The 17874-nt window shown below is 40.8% G+C and overlaps 1 protein-coding gene across 1 annotated transcript; it reads right to left on the reverse strand.

The window, feature by feature from the left end:
• Positions 1 to 2006: 2006 nt before the first annotated feature.
• On the reverse strand, positions 2007 to 16779 carry LOC310939559 (uncharacterized protein). The gene is made up of 3 exons (XM_083904334.1): positions 16562 to 16779; positions 5751 to 5941; positions 2007 to 2976 (listed from the first exon to the last, which is right to left on the reverse strand). Exons 2-3 carry the CDS (start codon positions 5938 to 5940, stop codon positions 2075 to 2077), a joined length of 1092 nt encoding a protein of 363 aa, XP_083760460.1. The 5' UTR covers position 5941; positions 16562 to 16779; the 3' UTR covers positions 2007 to 2074.
• Between the last annotated feature and the right edge of the window lie 1095 nt (positions 16780 to 17874).

The raw sequence follows: 17874 nt of genomic DNA on the forward strand, positions 1-17874 counted from the left end.
CTAGCTTTGCAATTAGCTGACATTGAACCCCACTGAGTTTAACAGCAGTGACATATCACCAGTGTGCCCTGGTAGTGCAGATATTCACTCTTATCTAATCTGTCTATGATCAACAAATCGACACAACTGTATTCTGATGCGTTAAAGCTAATTATTTAGGATTATCTAAAACCCAATACATTTCTATGATAAAATGGATCGTTGAGGATCCAAGGGTGTGGCCATCTTGAAAATAGACATTTCAACTGACTGGAAGTGTTTTCTTGTCAACCCTTAGACTCACACTAATGTGCATGCTTGTGTCACTAACTAAACAATCATATCACATAAATGCTCCACTAAAATGTCGGCCATCTTGAAATTTCAAGCAGCTGTGTGTGGCCTATTGTCAAGTGACCCACAGAGACTGCTCATGCCAATTTGTATGCTTGTATCACCAAATAAACCATTATATCACTTAACTGCTCCACTAAGGTGTCGGCCATCTTGAAAAATGGCCTCCATCTTGAAATTTCAAATGTCTCAGACAATTTTCTTGTCAAGTGACCCATGAAGAGTGTTCATGCCAATTTTCACGCTTGTATCATAAACTGAACGATTCTGGCATAAATCGACACTTAGCCGCTCCACTATTAGCTGTGGGCTTTCGTTAAGTTTTCTCCGCTGCTATGCTAAGCTGTAACGCACCGCGGCGTGCGCACAGCACACTAGCTAGTGGTGCTTGATAAATTCTCACCGGGCAGCACAGGTGGCCTACTTTAGTTCTGTGTTGTAGTTATGTTATCACATCCTCAAAAATAGAAACATTTCAAAGCGAGACTGAAGTTTATGCATGTTTTAAATAAAAGTAACGTTAATAGATTTTTATGATCTTTCAAAATTGTATTTAAGACCTTTTATGAGATTTTAGGAGAATTTAAGACATTTTAAGGCCTTAAATTCAAATGATTGGATTTAAGACTTTTTAAGACTTCTTAAAGCGGAACTAGACCGGAAGTTCCTATTATCGCTGTTTTTTTTGGTGTGTATCTGCGTCATTACCTTGTTTATGAAGCCTGACGGTTCTAAACAAACAGTTCAGCCACTGCTGAGAACGCCGTGTTTTATTGTAATCTCGGGGCTCAACGAGATCACTGAAAATCCCGTACTAGTTACGTAAGCAGCGGTTCTCCTGAACAACCGATCGTCCTGCTCCGGGCGGTAGTCCGGGCACATCCGGTTGCGTACATTGAACCGGAGAAGAAGAATAACGTCCGTTGTGGAGGTGTTTCACGAGCAACAGTGTCTTCTGACTCTGGGTCTGACTCCGGTTTAAAGTCATAAAGGGACTGCGGCGGGGAGTCGTGACAAAGCTATTTTTAAACACTGTTAAAACAATGTTTTGATAATGAGTAGCAATGCACCCACCGCTCCAGAGAGGGAGCTGCGCTTCTGAGAGCTGACGTGATAGATTACGTCACTTCCAGATACCTGGCCAATCACAACACAGGTGGGAAGGCTCTACGCTGGCTGGCCAATCACAACACACTCTGTCTTCTCGGGCGAGATTTATGGCTGAAATAGCGCGACTGACAAGCGCTTCGAAAAGGACAGATTTCAATCGGCTTGTTTACATCAACTAGGAGGATTTTGACCATAAAAACAACTTAATATATGTAAGTAGACCTCCATAACTCACATATATGTGCAACAGGACCACTCTATGTGACCTTTAAGACTCTGCGGACACCCTGGATCATGTTTTTTTTTAGCTCCTTAAATTTTCTGAATATTTTTAATGATTTCTTTGCTCCATATAACAAATAAATCATTAAAAATTAATAATTTTGGTTTGTGAACAAAACAACTTTTCAGAAGATCATCATTGCGAGGATTGGGAAAAAAAACAATTAACAATATTTTTTGACATTTTATGGACAAAACTTATTGAGAAAACATCAATTTATCATTGACTATAATAGCAAAACTGTTCACAGGACATCTGGAGACATGAATATCGTCATTTACATTATATTCTGTACTTGAAGATCAAAAGTATTGATGGACTTTTAAAAAAAATAGTCTTTCATCCTGATCATGTCTGTTGCTCCCTCCACCCTTGCTGTAAGTGCAGTGTTTCTCCAATGTGGATCTTCTGGTGTCTCTTCAGATTCTCCCCTCGACTGAAGCTCTTCCCACACTGGTTGCAGTAGTACGGTTTCTCTCCGGTGTGCACACGCTTGTGTTTTTTCAGGTCTCCGGCCTGCCTGAAGCGCTGGCCACACTGTGTGCAGCCGTAGGGTTTTTCCCCTGTGTGGCAGCGCTGGTGGATCCTCAGGTTAGCCACTCTGCTGAACGTCTTTCCGCAGACGACACACAGGTGGGCATCCTCTCCTCTGAAGTGCTCACAGTTCAGTTTTGTCACCTCGAAGGCGGTTCTGTTGGGTTTTGCAAACACATGCCTTCTTGGGGCGCTGAGCTTTGTGTGGGTGAGGATGAGACCGTTAGGTTGGGCTCTCACTTGTGACCCGTGTGTCTCCTTATGGTTAAGACGAGAAGAGTTGCAGCTCAAGTCCACACATCCAGGATAATATTCCTGTAGTGGCGACAGCTGTGACGTTGTACAGTTTATTGGCTCTGCTTCTCTTTTGATGGCAGCTACATTAAACTGTAGTGGACTTCTAGAGTGACTACTGTGTGGATTGTGGGAAGAGACAGAACTGTGATTCATGTTTGCTGTGTGTGATGTTTGGACAGTCGATGCTTCCTCCATAACACACATCTCCTCCTCAGGTTCTACACTGCCATAGTCAGTTGATTTGAGTGCAAAGTCACACTCGGGTGGGGATTCTGTATCATTGAAGCTTTCTTGTTCTTTGCCTTCCTGCTTCACACTGTGGTCAGCTGTGTTGCTGCTCAGTGGCTCGCTCACCTCCTGCACGAGAATCTTTATATCTTGTGTTTCTTCTGGCAGTGTTACACTTGCAGGTAGAAGAGCTGTGAAAAAACATGACTTGTTTACTTTGATTTAGAAACTCTAGAGCTGCAACGATTAACCTCTTCTTCCCTGACCCTCTTTTTGGAGTCCCGGCTCGAAAATGACATGCCCAAATTAAATAGAGTAAATCTCTGCAGTTACAAGCTCTACATGGATTATCTTGGTATCAAAATAAAGATAACACTTGATGACACCTACTCCGGTGCTGCTATTCAATGTGCGCGCTGTAACGGTGTTTTCCGCTCCTGCTGGTTTGAACCATTGGTGTGTTTCTTGAACATAAGAATGTTTTTTTATGAGCCTTTAGTTGAGTTTCTGTTTCGGTCTTTGTCACTGCCCCTGGTACTGGGAAAACCGGGCGGAAGAGGTTAATTGACAATTAATTAATTACAAAAGTAACCATCAACTATTTTAAAATTGATTAATAAGTTTGAGTGTATTTAAAAAAATAACAAAAAATACAGGTTCTCTCTACAAACGGAGACTTAAACCAAATGCCTGTCCGACAATTCTCCCACATAAGGAGCCTAAACGCCCGCGGGAAGCGAGTGAAATTCGCGTTAAAAAGTGCCAGAGACAAGAGACAAGAGACGCTGGATGCTCTCCTGAGCAGACAACCCGCTTCTGCAGTCGCCGCTTCACTCCCTCTCGGTTTCCATGGAAACGCAGTTGCCGCACATACACCACCGGTTTTGTCCCACTCTCGCCTCATCCCGTCTTTCTTGCTCTTCATTTTGATGCTCGTTTTGTGAAACATTGTCAGTGCTGTCCTCCTCCTGTATGTTTCGCTCGGGTTCAAATTGAAAAGGCTGAACAGATGACATGTTTATGCTGAACAGTCACAACAGGGTCCCGAAGCCCCCAGTACAACCTTTTTACGTCACTACCCAGAGTGCATTGCGACGTTAACAACAATGGCGACCTACGAGTTAAACTATTTTTACAAATTTTATAAAAACGAAGACCTCAAGAAGGTTTTTTATATCAATTTATTATAACTGATACTAACATTTATCTTTTAAGAACTACAAGTCTTATAGCCGGGGTTCCTTTTAATAATTTGGTACCTAAGAAATCTCAAAAACTGTGCCAACAGAGAGAACGCCTAGACTCTCTTTACTATCTCTTTACTAAAACCTCTGTAATTTCACTCTGCTTCATTTCAGCATCAGACTTTGCACAGCTCATGTCCACATGTTGTTACATGACCTCCGTGTGTTTTTAAGCTCCTACTGCATATTTTAAAGGTGATATTTGCTTTAAAATTTGCAATATTTTTTTAGGGGAGAGAAAAAAATCCTTCAGTTATGCTGTGTTACAAGTGCATTTACTCTGACACAGTGGCATCTACAGTGAAACTTACACCTCTGGTGGAATCTCACAAGTGTTATCTTTATTTTGATACCACGATAATCCACATAGAGCTTGTAACTGCAAAGATTTACTCTATTTAGTTTGGGCATGTCATTTTCGAGCAGGGACTCCAAAAAGAGGGTCAGGGAAGTAGTGGTTAAAGGCACCATCTGTAACAATGTGGACAAAAATGGTTACTACACAAAATCAAAACGCTGTGGCGAGTCGTGTCCACCTCCCACTCCACCCCTCCCTTCCAGAGTTGAGGTTGCCTGCAATGAGCGAGGAGCGAGCGTTTTATCATAAATGAGTGGCTCTAAGACACACAATTCTATTCTCTCGGTAAAGATCAAGATGTATATTCATTTATGGTAACATTAGCTGTTGACTAGGGATGGATTTATCAGATGGAACTTTATGCATGATATTTGACAGAACTGTCCTTCATTTTTGCCTCCCCTTTTACAATGTTATATAGCAGGGCTGCCTACTTCTGATAAAACCTTAGAGTGAGACATCGTGGCATGCGGGGCAAATTACCACCACACACCCAATATATTTATTTATGGTAATATTTTATGCATCACAAGCTTATTAATGCTTCATACAATAATAAGGTAAATAATGTTGACACTGTCCGGAATCAATCCTACAACCTTCCCTACACAAGTCCACCTATTTAACCACTCGGCTACCACTGCTATTCTATTCTGTGCATCTCAGAAGAAGACCATTAGGATAGATTAGAAAGAGACTAAAAGACGCATCTTGTGTCATCTGCACCAGCCGCAACCGCTGACAGAACAGAACCGCCGGTGGTCCACCAGTTGTTCAACAGCCGCAGCCACCGCCACCGCCGACAGAACAGAACTGAACGGGCCGGTGGTTGTTCTGTCGGCGGAGCCGGCAGCTGCGTGCCGGGCAACGCCATCCACCACGGGGCAGTGGTGGTGGTCCTGCACTACAGAATACATACATTTTACATGCATTACATACATTTTCGGTCCAGAAAATATATTTTTAATGCAAATATTTTGACTGTACTGTTTTTGTTGGTGAGTTCAGTATGTTTTATTCCTGGTCCTCTGTGACATATTAGGAGGATTTTATGGCCAGTTGCTTTAGATATATTACATAATGCAACTTTAAGATCAGATATATGAATTAAAAAAGGCCAACGTTTTGGTCCTCTGCTCGCCCAGGAACCCATGTGGAGCAGTTTTTTCCCCTGATTTACAACAAATAAAATAACACTACGCTGCACTAAAAAGGGAGCTTGCATTCAAATTTTGGAGAGACACTACTGCAGTAATGTGGTTGTTTAGTTCCAGTAATTTGCCAGATTCGTCTGGAGGACCTACTCCCCCCCCCCACCAAAAAAAAACATGCCTTAGTTCGTGACTTGTACACTTGTACGTACATGTGCTCTCCTTTGTAATTTTGTCCTCGAACTCCATCAGTCGTCTCTTCAGGGTCTCATTCTCCCTCTGTGTTCTGGCTGTTTTCTCCTGGTACTCTGACACCGTCTCCTTCACCACCTCTAGAACTTCCTGCACTGCTTCTGTCAGCAGCTTGGCCACGCGTGCGTTCAAACGTTCCAGTTTGGACATCCTAAAACAAAACAGCAGAAAAAAAGCAAGATGCATATTAAGTACACCTCTATTAGTTATGAGTAATTAAAGTTACAGTAGGTGTTATCCACCAATCACTGCTTTAAAAAGTTTCAGCATAATGTAAATCAAGTGATCTAAGAAATAAACATTTCTGCAGCTCAACAGGACTCGTGGTTAGTCACTGGTTAGTCTCACAACTAAATCTGTAGTGTCACAGGAGTTTGACCAACTCAGTTCAGAGTGCAGACAGTCCTATTGGGTGTATTACTACGGTCTGCATACAGGTCCCTTAACCTCTTCTTCCCTGGCCCTCTTTTTGGGGGTATTAACACATGCGTTCATGTTCATGTTGAGTCAAGATGCACTCTTAGGGCCCTATGAAATCCGTTTTATTTTTTTCCAAATTCCGTTTTAATTTTTTACAATTCCGTTTTTTCCATTTTACACTTACTTTACCACCATAGAATGTGTGCTTTTTGTGTCAGTGAATAAAATGTCCATTAATGAAATGCAACTTCTTCTTGAATCCACTGACTTAAAAATGGTTCAATTGTTTTCACTTAAAGGGACAATGTGTAGTATTTATGGGTTTATATAACCCAAAATCCACTTTTTTATACATATTATGTGCTCCTGCATTGTCTAGTCGCTGTATAATAGTTTTTGTTTCATTTTCGTAGTGTTTCAAAAAGTCATGTAAAATAACATGGTCGTGGGCCTCTGTTGCGTAGCCACTGTTAGCAGTGAGACGCCATGTTTCTACCGGAGCCTGTAAGGACAAACGCGAGAGAACAAATCAAGCGTCTCTTTACTTGTAGCGGAAGTCCCGCCTCCACTATCTCCACTTCGTGTGCTACGGCCGCGGTAGCTCGCCCTCACCTCACAAACCTCATCTGCTGACACGGAGAAAGACGACGAGGACGACATTTGACCAGCTGCGGATACCGTAGCGCTCAGGGAAGGGAGGGGGTGAGCAGAGCAGCAGTTCTTTGTTGTAAATTTCAGCCTCTCCTCTAGATGGCACTATAAACTACTTACTTCACCTTTAAGTTAAGTCCTAATTAAGAAATTGACCAGTGAATCTTATAACAAGCCATGCAATGCTGGTTACATTTAAAAGTAAAATAAATCAACATAAATAAAAAAGTTGTAGTGCCCCATCATCTGGTGCAGACAGATTTCTGCACATCACCCCTGTGCTGTACTGTTCTCCTTCTCCTGCGCACAGTGCATGGCTTCTCCGTCTCCAAGCAGGCTCTCTGTATCCAACGCAGACTGGATAATTTCTCTACACTACATAAAAATAATGGTCTTTATGACGAGGATCAAGTACAGTCAGGTGCAAGTGATCAGAGTAGATCTTAGTAAAACATGGTGACGGACTCTTATAAGCAGAGCGCACTTTTAATTGTTTCTACGGTGTAGAAGACGCTTTAACGTTGCAATAATAGATGCATCAGATGAGCTGATCTCTTTCGTTAACTGCTGATCTCTTTAGTTAACTGCTCAAAGAGAGAGAATGTTCTCTGCTGTGAAGTGAATGTCACGGGGAGTTCATAAGTTTCGCTTTTGCGCAAAGAGATTTTCCGTGACACAGACATATCAGTACTGACATATCAGACATAAAACATATATGTTATGTATCAAATGCAGTGATTTACAGTGGATATAAAAAGTCTACATACCCCGGTTCAAATGCCAGGTTTTCGTGATGTAAAAAAATGACAGCAAGATAAATAATTTCACAACTTTGTCCACCTTTAATGTGACCTATAACTTGTAAAATGCGATTGAAAAACAAACTGAAACCTTTAAAGGGGAACAATATAAAATAAAAAACTTAAAATAACCTGGTTGCATTAATATGCACACCCTTTTATTACTGGGCATGTGGCAGTGTTCAGATTGAACCAATTAGATTCAAACTCATGTTAAACTTGAGTCAGCAAACACCTGTCACCAATTAAAGTGCCTCTGATCAACCCCAAATAAAGTTGAGCTGTTCTCGTAGGCTTTTCCTGACATTTTTGTAGCCACATCTTCCAGCACAAGCTTCCAAAGCATCAGTGGGATCTCATTATTCATAGATATCGGTCAGGTGAAGGCTACAAAAGAATTTCCAAGGAATTAAATATACGATGGAACACAGAGACCATCATCATCATATGGCACAACAGTGACATTACCAAGAACAGGACGTCCGTCCAAAATTGGTGATAAGACGAGACGAAAACTAGTCAGGGAGGCTGCCAAGAGGCCGACTGAAGGAGCGATAGGAATTTCTGGCATGTACTGGCTGTGTAGTACATGTGACAACAATCTCTCATCTGCTTCATATGTCTGGGCAATGGGGTAGGGTGGCAAGACTGAAGCCTTAACTTACAAAGAAAAACATCCAAGCCCGGCTTAATTTTGCAAAAAGACATCTAAAATCGCATATGGGAAAATGTGTTATGGTCTGATGAAACCAAGGTTAGACATAATTCCAAAAGGTATATTTGGCACAAAAACAACACTACTCATCACCAAAAGAACACCATACCTACAGTGAAGCATGGTGGTGGCAGCACCATGCTTGGCTGTGCAAGGCTGTTTTTCTTCAGCTGGAACTGGGGCCTAAGTCAGGGTCGAGGGAATTATGAACAGAACCAAATACCAGTCAGTGTTGGAACAAAACCTTCGGCCTTCTGTTAGAAAGCTGAAGATGAATAATAACTTCATCTTTCAGCATGACAATGACTCAAAGCACACATCAAAAGAATGGCTTCACTGGAATAATTGAGGCTTTGGAATGGCCCAGCCAGAGTCCAGACCTGAATCCCTGAAGAGGGCTGTGTACAGGAGATGCCCTCCCAATCTGTCAGATTTGGAGCAGTTTTGTAAAGTAGAGTGGGCAAATATTGCCACATCAAAATGTGCCACACTGATAGGCTCCTACCCCAAAAGACTGAGTGCTGTAATAAAAGCCAAAGGTGCTGCAACAAGTATTAGTTTAACGGTGTGCATATTTATGCAACCAGGTTATTTTAAATTTTTTATTTTATATTTTTCCGCTTTATGTTTCAGTTTGTTTTTCAATTGCGTTGTACAGGTTATAGGTCACATTAAAGGTGGAAAATGTTGTGAAATTATTTGTCTTGCTTTCATTTTTTAACTGCAGAGGGATCGCATGAGAGTTTCCAAACCTAACAAAAGTCTCCAATAACACCAGAAAAAGTCGGGAGATTTGTCACTGGTCGCTTCCGACCAACAGTCGTTAGGAGTAGTCGGAAGTTTCTATTTTGAAAAACCACACAAAACACCAGTTTGTGTTATTTGTGTACAGTTTATTTTTGTAACTTCTGGGAGAAAAAGGCAGCTAGCCTAAGCTTTTATTTATGCAAGTAGTTTTTTTGTACAGTAAGTAAGTTTTTATTTGTTTTGAATGAATAAATGTTAACTTTTGTATAAAGTTTGCCTTTGTGTGATCACATTATGTTATACAAACTGTATTGTTTGATGCCATAATTTGCCTTAACACACTATGCAGTGTATCAATTTTTAACTGAGAATCGTATGAATCAGATCGGTTGAATCGAGAAACGATTTTTAATCGAATCGTGACGTAACTTTTTTTCTTTTTGTTTTTTAATTATTGAATATATCGACATGGGCTTAATTACATTTATTTTTGTCATACATTTAGATAACGATACATTGTTACATCTAAATTGACAGACATTTGCACTTCTCCAATCAGAACGGGAATAGTCCCCAAAGCATGCTGGGAGGTATAGTTCATCATTATAAGTAGTTATGTGCTTTTCAATGTTTAGAAGAAGAATAGAATAGAATTGATAAACCCAGCAGGAACATAAGAATGGTTTTATGAGCTTTTAGCTGAGTTTCAGACCTTTCGGTAGCATGTCTGTGTTCATTAAAGTTATATATGGCTTTAGGCCTGTCGCGATATTCAATAAATCAATTAATCGCACGATAATTAAAATTACCGCAATCATTTTTCTGGCCGCGATAAATACCATTTGCATGCTTTTTTGTTTTCCCCGTCTCTCTCTCTCTCCCTCTCTCTCCAAGGTCCTAAAGTGTGTGAAATTTGATGTAGTATGCATGCCAGGTGGCTAGGTGGCGCTGTGAAGCACTGCCATACAACAACACCAGAAGCACACGCATGCGCTGAAACTTCCTTCTACTTCTCTCTAGTAGCGCTGAGTAGCCCACAGTCGTAAACCAAAACATTGACTCGGCGTAATTGCTGAAATGACTCCTGGATAGGTATCAGAGCAGCTAAGGCGACTTGAATGTGCGACTGATGGATTCTAATCCACATGTTTGTTGTTGTTTGTCTGTACTGCACATGGAACTGACGTCAGCGTACAGGAGGATAGCCAGCGTGACGACGCTGAAGTTGGCACCACATTCGCTAACTTCATCGTCGTGCCAGCGTGAGCAGCTCCCTTTAGACGCCCTTTAGACGGGAACACGACAGCAGAGCGTTTTTAAGATTTCCACTCTGGAGGGTGGGTTCATTTTTTTTGCGTTTTTAAGCCCCAAAAACGCCGTCGCCGTCTTAACGAAAGGCACATCAGATAAAATATTTTGTCGGTTTCACCTGGGAGCGTTGCAGTGTAAAGCCAGAGTAACGATGAGTGAACCCTCATGTCAGTCACTTGTCAGTCGCATGGTGTGTGGGGAGGCGGGACTCCTGGTGTAGTCTACCACAGCAGAGTGCAGCTAACCCATTTTATTTATTGCTTTTGCAATTATTTAATTTATTGTGTTCTAGTGTTAAATATTCTTTAAAAATAAAAGTTTATTTCTCTTTGAAAAGGTGTACCTGCATTATTATACAATTATCATTGTATTAAATGAAAATTATCTCAGAACAACAATATTATCGATTATCGCATTAATTTCTGAGACAATTTATCGTCCAGCAAAATTTGTTATCGTGACAGGCCTATATGGCTTTATGACGAGTTTGTTGCTGCATGCGGTGAGAAAGGTTCCAGAGGAAGAGAGTCAGGTAACCTCACATAAAGTTAGGGTGACCACCCGTCCCGCGTAGCGCGTGCGCGCACAGCACTTGAAGCCCAATTCATGCGTCCCGCAAATTGAGACTGTGTCACGCATAATCAATGCTTGCTCCAAAAAAAGTTGGTCGCTCTATATCCTGGAGCCCGAGGCAGCAAAACGAACATTACTTGACAGTTCAGTGCAGCGTCAGACTCAGCGACAAAAGCGCCATAAAACCATATCTAACTTTAACAAACACAGACATGCTGCATACCCACAGAAAGGTCAGAAACTCAGCTAAAAGATCATATAAACCATTCTTATGTTCACAAAACACAATTAAGACACCGATGGATCAAACAGCGGCACCGGAGCGTCAACGTGATTATGTAAACAAAAAAAACACGTGTCGACTGGACAACAGAGAATCTACAGATTTCAGCGGTACCATTTTTATCACTCTAGGACCGAGATTCACAGATCCAGCCCCAAAATAAGAGCAAAACAACAACTGACTTTCATGAAATACAAGCAGAAATGTCTTACCTTTGCTGTTTATCAAAACAAGTTATTTCCACCGGAACAAAACCACTTCTAATGAAGAACTACACTTCCCAGCATGCTTTGGGAACAAATCCCTGTCTGATTGATCATTACAGATCGTTCTGATTAGAGAAGGGGCGAATGTCCGCACAAATGCGTCATATGCATTTATGTCCTTTTGACTCGCTAATGAAGTGATTCACACGCATTTGGGGTCTGATTCTACCGATTTAGAGGTTTAAAACGAGCTGTCAATCACCCTAATTGACCAAGGTAAGCCAGAGCTATGGCGCTGCGTAACTGAAGACGCTGCAGACTCACAGAGTTGTAATTACGCACCGCACAGGAAGCATCGATTTATCATACTGTTATCATACTTTTTTTTTTTTTCAAAACAAGTTCTTTTTAGATCTGTAGTGACATATAAATAAAATTAAATATTGTTTTTTTTTATAATTTGGTACCTAGAAATCTCAAATAGCACAGATGGTGCCAAGCTGTACCAAAAGTGAGAACGCCCAGACATCTCTTTACTAAAACATCTGTAATTTCACTCTGCTTCATTTCACCAGCATCAGACTTTGCACAGCTCGTGTCCACATGTTGTTACATGACCTCCATGTGTTTTTAAGCTCCTACTGCATATTTTAAAGGTGATATTTGCTTTAAAATGCAATATTTTTTTAGGCGAGAGAAAAAAATCCTTCAGTTATGCTGTGTTCCATGTACATTTACTCTGACACAGTGGCATCTACAGTGAAACTTACACCTCTGGTGAAAAGTGTTATCTTCATTTTGATACCAAGATAATCCACATAGAGCTTGTAACTGCCGATATTTACTCTATTTAGTTTGGGCGTTCTATTTTCGAGCAGGGACTCCAAAAAGAGGGTCAGGGAAGAAGTGGTTAATATACCATGTAAGCTGGTATGTGCTAGAAATTAGTAAACCACTGTTAGTGAGTCTGCCCATGAGGTGGGGGCACCGCCGTGTCACACTCCAGGCACCCAACAATCTTCAGTGTTGCTTTGATTAAACCCTGAAGCCTCTTCCTGTTGGTCTCAGGTCCCAAACCATACTGTGATACAGAATGCCAAAAGGCTCTCAACACATGATGGTATTGAGAGCCTGTTACAGTAAAATACACCTAACATACAGTTAAGAGTGAACATGTCAGAACCTGTAATGTGACCGCACATTTTGCTAATTTGAAAACAGCTTAAAGGTTGCAGGTGTACCGACAAAGTGGAGTATCATTTCAATGGTTTGAATGTGTGAAAACAAAGCAAATTTAGGCTATTCATATCTGCGTGTTATGTGATTAACTAATAGAACTAGCACTTGAACCCCAACGCACAACTCTAGAAACAAACAAGTACTCAGTCAACAAAAACCTACAAACATATTGTCATTTATCTAATCCATAATCAACTGAACTACTGTATATAGCACATACATGAACTTTCCTGTTTTGAACTATAACTAACAAAAGTAACAAGTAAAAGAACCAAACATATATAAAGAAATCAATTGAATATTTCCAGTGAATTAATCACAAATAGTGAGGGTCTCCTCAATCCCTGTTATTGTCCTGTCATGAAAACATGTTATGTTCACTCTTAACTGTATGTCAGGTGTATTTTACTGTAATCTCCAGCGATCCAGACATGGACCCAACAGTGAGGAGCACCACCACATTGTCTATCCAGCAGGGATTAAAATTAACATCGTCCCGGGGACGTAATTAATTGTCATTGGGACGATCAATATTCTCTCGGGACGACCACGGGACAAAAGAGAACTTTGACTGACTACATTTTTCAAGTTTAAGTTTTCAACACTTTCTGTGAACCAGAACGGGTTCGCGGCCGGTATGAAATACTTATGTGAAAAGGTAAATGGCTGGAGCGCTCGCGTTTGAACCCCAACGCACAACTCTAGAAACAAACAAGTACTCAGTCAACAAAAACCTACAAACATATTGTCATTTATCTAATCAATAATCAACTGAACTACTGTATATAGCACATACATGAACTTTCCTGTTTTGAACTATAACTAACAAAAGTAACAAGTAAAAGAACCAAACATATATAAAGAAATCAATTGAATATTTCCAGTGAATTAATCACAAATAGTGAGGGTCTCCTCAATCCCTGTTATTGTCCTGTCATGAAAACATGTTATGTTCACTCTTAACTGTATGTCAGGTGTATTTTACTGTAATCTCCAGCGATCCAGACATGGACCCAACAGTGAGGAGCACCACCACATTGTCTATCCAGCAGGGATTAAAATTAACATCGTCCCGGGGACGTAATTAATTGTCATTGGGACGATCAATATTCTCTCGGGACGACCACGGGACAAAAGAGAACTTTGACTGACTACATTTTTCAAGTTTAAGTTTTCAACACTTTCTGTGAACCAGAACGGGTTCGCGGCCGGTATGAAATACTTATGTGAAAAGGTAAATGGCTGGAGCGCTCGCGTTTGTGTTGTTCAGTGAGACGCAGTCACTGGCACTGCTCACTGCTCGAGCTGAGATACTGTTGCCGCTCAAGCTCAGCTGAGACGAGGATACTGTCGCCAAAGATCTGCTGTCACTGTGCTGTATTGCTTTACTCCAGATAAGATGTTGCACTGGCTGAAAAGTCTGAGTGTATTCGCCCATGAGTAGCTCCTGCTGCAAGCGTGGTTTCTCCTGCATGAAACGGGTGAAGTCGGACTGGAGGTGTCGCCTATCCAATGACACTCTTAACAGCCTATATATTCGAATAGGTTTTAAAAACAGACATTCGGAGGTGAAAATTAATATTGAATGTGGAAAAACACATCCGTGCAGCAGCTGTCTGCTTTGCAAGTGGGCGCGCTCTGCATGTAAACGTTTCATTAATGTTGACATATTTGTTTCAAAGCCTGAATGAAGCCTGTCATATTTGGGACCTTAAATTGCTGCACAAAACTATTGATCAGCCCTCAGCTTTTGTTTGTTGTTCATTTAAACCAGTGTGCGCAGAGAGAGAGTGAGCGAGTGAGGTCTGCGCTCTTGGTCATTAGTTCATTTTGTGTAGGTAATATGTTGTGAAATATGTTTAAACTTAAATAAACTACCTATATAAGTAGTTATGTCTGGTTGTATTAGTTCGTCCTGTTATTGACGTCATGCTGACATCGCCTGACAGTCTGGCTGATTGAAAGCCTCCTGATGCAGCGGATGGAAAGCACCCCAGATGCTTGCGTCATTGATATCATGCGCAAATACAGATATTCGAATAGGTGTGTTTTTTCGAACGTCATTTTTGAGCAATTTTGACAGCCCTAAATAGCCTCATGCAAATCTCAATGCCTGGCCCTTCTCATGACGACTACAACCCACTAAATGCAGTCACTAAATGGTGGAGTAGTGGCAGAAGGTCAGGTAGGCCACAGTTCTGTGACTGAGTGTGTTGGTTGTCATCTACAACAACACAACAAATCTAGTCTGGAAATAAATATATTATTTATTATCAACATAATGTATTGTGTTTTTATTATATTATCAGTAAGTAACAACTCAAAATGTAAAAAAGATTTTCGGGACGATTCAAAAATGTTTTTCGGGACGTTTCCGGGACGGTGGTGAAAAAAGTTAGTTTTAATCCCTGCTATCCAGGGTCCTCAGGAAGAACAATCTAGACATCAAACTGCTGAAGACCTTCCACCCATCATGTGTTGAGAGCCTGTTCTTTTGCATTCTTGGGTTCCCTCTCCCCTTGACTTTACTGTTTTGACTAAGAAAAACCAAACTGGTCACAACACAATATTACTAAATGGAAGTTTATAACAGAAGGAACAAAACTGAACTTGAGAGGGAATAAGAAAACATTTAGATATATATTATTACATTACTGTGTTTTGCCCTGGAACAACAATACAAGACTTCCAGAGATGTGCATTTGAGACATGTAAGTTTGCTTTGTATTCCACATTACCTGTCATGAGCCAGTTTACATACTATAGATCCATTTTTTTAATCATACAAGATCATAGGCTTTAAGACAAAACATAATAAATCCCTGGGTGGATACGGGCACCACTTTGTGACTAAACATCGACACTGAAGTCATCAAGTCATTGTGCTGTTGAGCAAGGCACCTAACCCCCTCACTGCTCCCCGAGCGCCGCTCACTGGCATGGCAGCTCACTGCGCTGGGTTACATGTTCTACACCTCACTGTGTGCTGTGTGTGTTCACTAACTCACTGCAGAATTGAATTTCCCCTTGCGGGACTTAAAGGGTTCTTAATCTTAATCTAAATCTTAATCATAACTTAATCACAAGTTTTAATTTTTCAAATGATTATTAATAGTACTGGCGAACTGTCCAGGGTGTACCCCGCCTATCGCCCAATGTCTGCTGAGATAGGCACAGCACCCCCCGCAACCCTCTGGTGGAGGATAAAGCGGTAGATAATGGATGGATGGATGGATAATTAATAGTATTATTGGAATTTGAAGCCATGTCTTGACTGTGGGTGATGGCGACATCTGCTGGTGACAGTAGATGCTCTTTATTTCGGCAGGGTAAACGTTTTCTACAATATGTATTCACACACTCAGCTAAAATAATAGTTATAGCCTACATGTCCTTCTCCCAAACAACCAGCTGTTATAGTTTCACATTTCACAAAAATAAATGTGCGACATTACAGTGTATACAGAGAATGGTATATAAGCTGTATGAAAATAAATTAGCAGGCTTTTTTTTTTTTTTTTTTTACACTTCACTTCCGCTTCCGGTCTGTCCGCCGCCGTCTCGAGAATTTAGAAACGAAAAACAAAAAAAGGAATTTGTAAAAAAAATTAATTTTGGCCAAAAAATAAGGAAAAAGCGGCGCTGTTTGCGTGCTCTCGTTTGTTGGTTTCGTCAAAAAACGGCATTTACTTTACTACCCGGACAGGGTCTAATGTCATGATCACAATTGTTCACAATTTATTTGACATTCATTTAAACAAATCGGAAAATGTGAACGTAATGACAGCGGTTAACGTGTGTGAGTGCATGTTTAGGGCGACAGTACCTGTAAGCTCGTCCTCAAGTCGGCGTCGGGTAAATAGAGAAACCGTGGAAGGCTAACGTTAGCTACATTAGCCAACTCAGGATATATTTCCAAATTCTACTTAAGCGTCTAAGAGGTCAAACTAGCCCGCGACTGTGGCTACATTCTTGACAACACGTGTATTTGACATTCTCAACAAATAAAAACACAGTTAGCATGTTAATGCAATGTAAACAGCGGATGTCGCATATGATTATAACAATCCGCGACCCCCGGAAGAGAAATCTATTTTACTTCCGCCGTGAATCAGTTTTCACAACAAAAGCCTACAGTCTATTTCTCCACAGGCAGATCCTGTGTGAACCATATTTTAGGAATGCGCCACCTACTGTGTGCAAGTGTAAAAGTCAGTTACGTTTTGACCAAGGTACGTTTGTTCCGTTTGTTTTTCGGGTACATTTGACAAAGTCAGAAACCGGTGTCGTGCCAATGTAAGTATCCCCGACAGAAAGTGTTTCCCCTGGCCATGGCCGCGGAGGCGGAGAAACAGTGGTGCGCTTGCTATAATAAAACTAACAACAATTGCATTGTTTCATGATTTATTTTATGTATACACATAGTACTCTAACCTTAGGTATTATGAACAGCTTTGTTCTATTCTAGCCAAAGATATGGGGGGAAACACATTATTCAGACTGTTAACCTGTCTGCCATAATTTGCATCCCCCCCCTCAGAATGGACAGCTGAAACCTGATCATCAAATGATTTATTTTATGTATATTTCACATAGTACTCTGTAACCTCTGGGATTATGAACAACTTTCTTATCTTCTAGCTAAAGATATGGGGGAAACACATTATTTCAGACTGTTTACATGGCTGCCATGATTTGTATCCCCCTATATCTTTGACTAGAAGAGAAGAAAGCTGTTCATAATCCCAGAGGTTATAGAGTAGTATATGAAGTATACATAAAATAAATCATTTGATGATCAGGTTTCATCTGTCCATTTTGAGGGGGGATACAAATTATAGCAGACAGGTAAACAGTCTGAAATAATGTGTTTCCCCCCATATCTTTGGCTAGAATAGAACAAAGCTGTTCATAATACCAGAGGTTATAGATTACTATGTGAAGTATACATAAAATAAATCATTAAACAATACAATTGTTGTTAGTTTTAATTTACTTGGGTGAAATTAAGCGCACCACTGTTTCTCCGCCTCCGCGGCCGTGGCCAGGGGAAACACTTTCTGTCGGGGATACTTACATTGGCACGACACCGGGACTGAACACAGTGATAAAGTGCAACATGTCAGTCTCCTCTCTTCA

This window comes from Microchirus variegatus (assembly GCF_963457635.1).
Source record: "Microchirus variegatus genome assembly, chromosome: 17".
Classification (NCBI taxonomy): domain Eukaryota; kingdom Metazoa; phylum Chordata; class Actinopteri; order Pleuronectiformes; family Soleidae; genus Microchirus; species Microchirus variegatus.

Excerpts from the sequence above, each read along its gene's own strand:
- LOC310939559 (XM_083904334.1), bottom strand. The coding sequence starts at position 5,940 with ATGTCCAAACTGGAACGTTTGAACGCACGCGTGGCCAAGCTGCTGACA. Across the intron at positions 2,977-5,750 it reads AATTACAAAGGAGAGCACAT|CTCTTCTACCTGCAAGTGTA; the intron begins GTACGTACAAGT and ends GTTTTTTCACAG.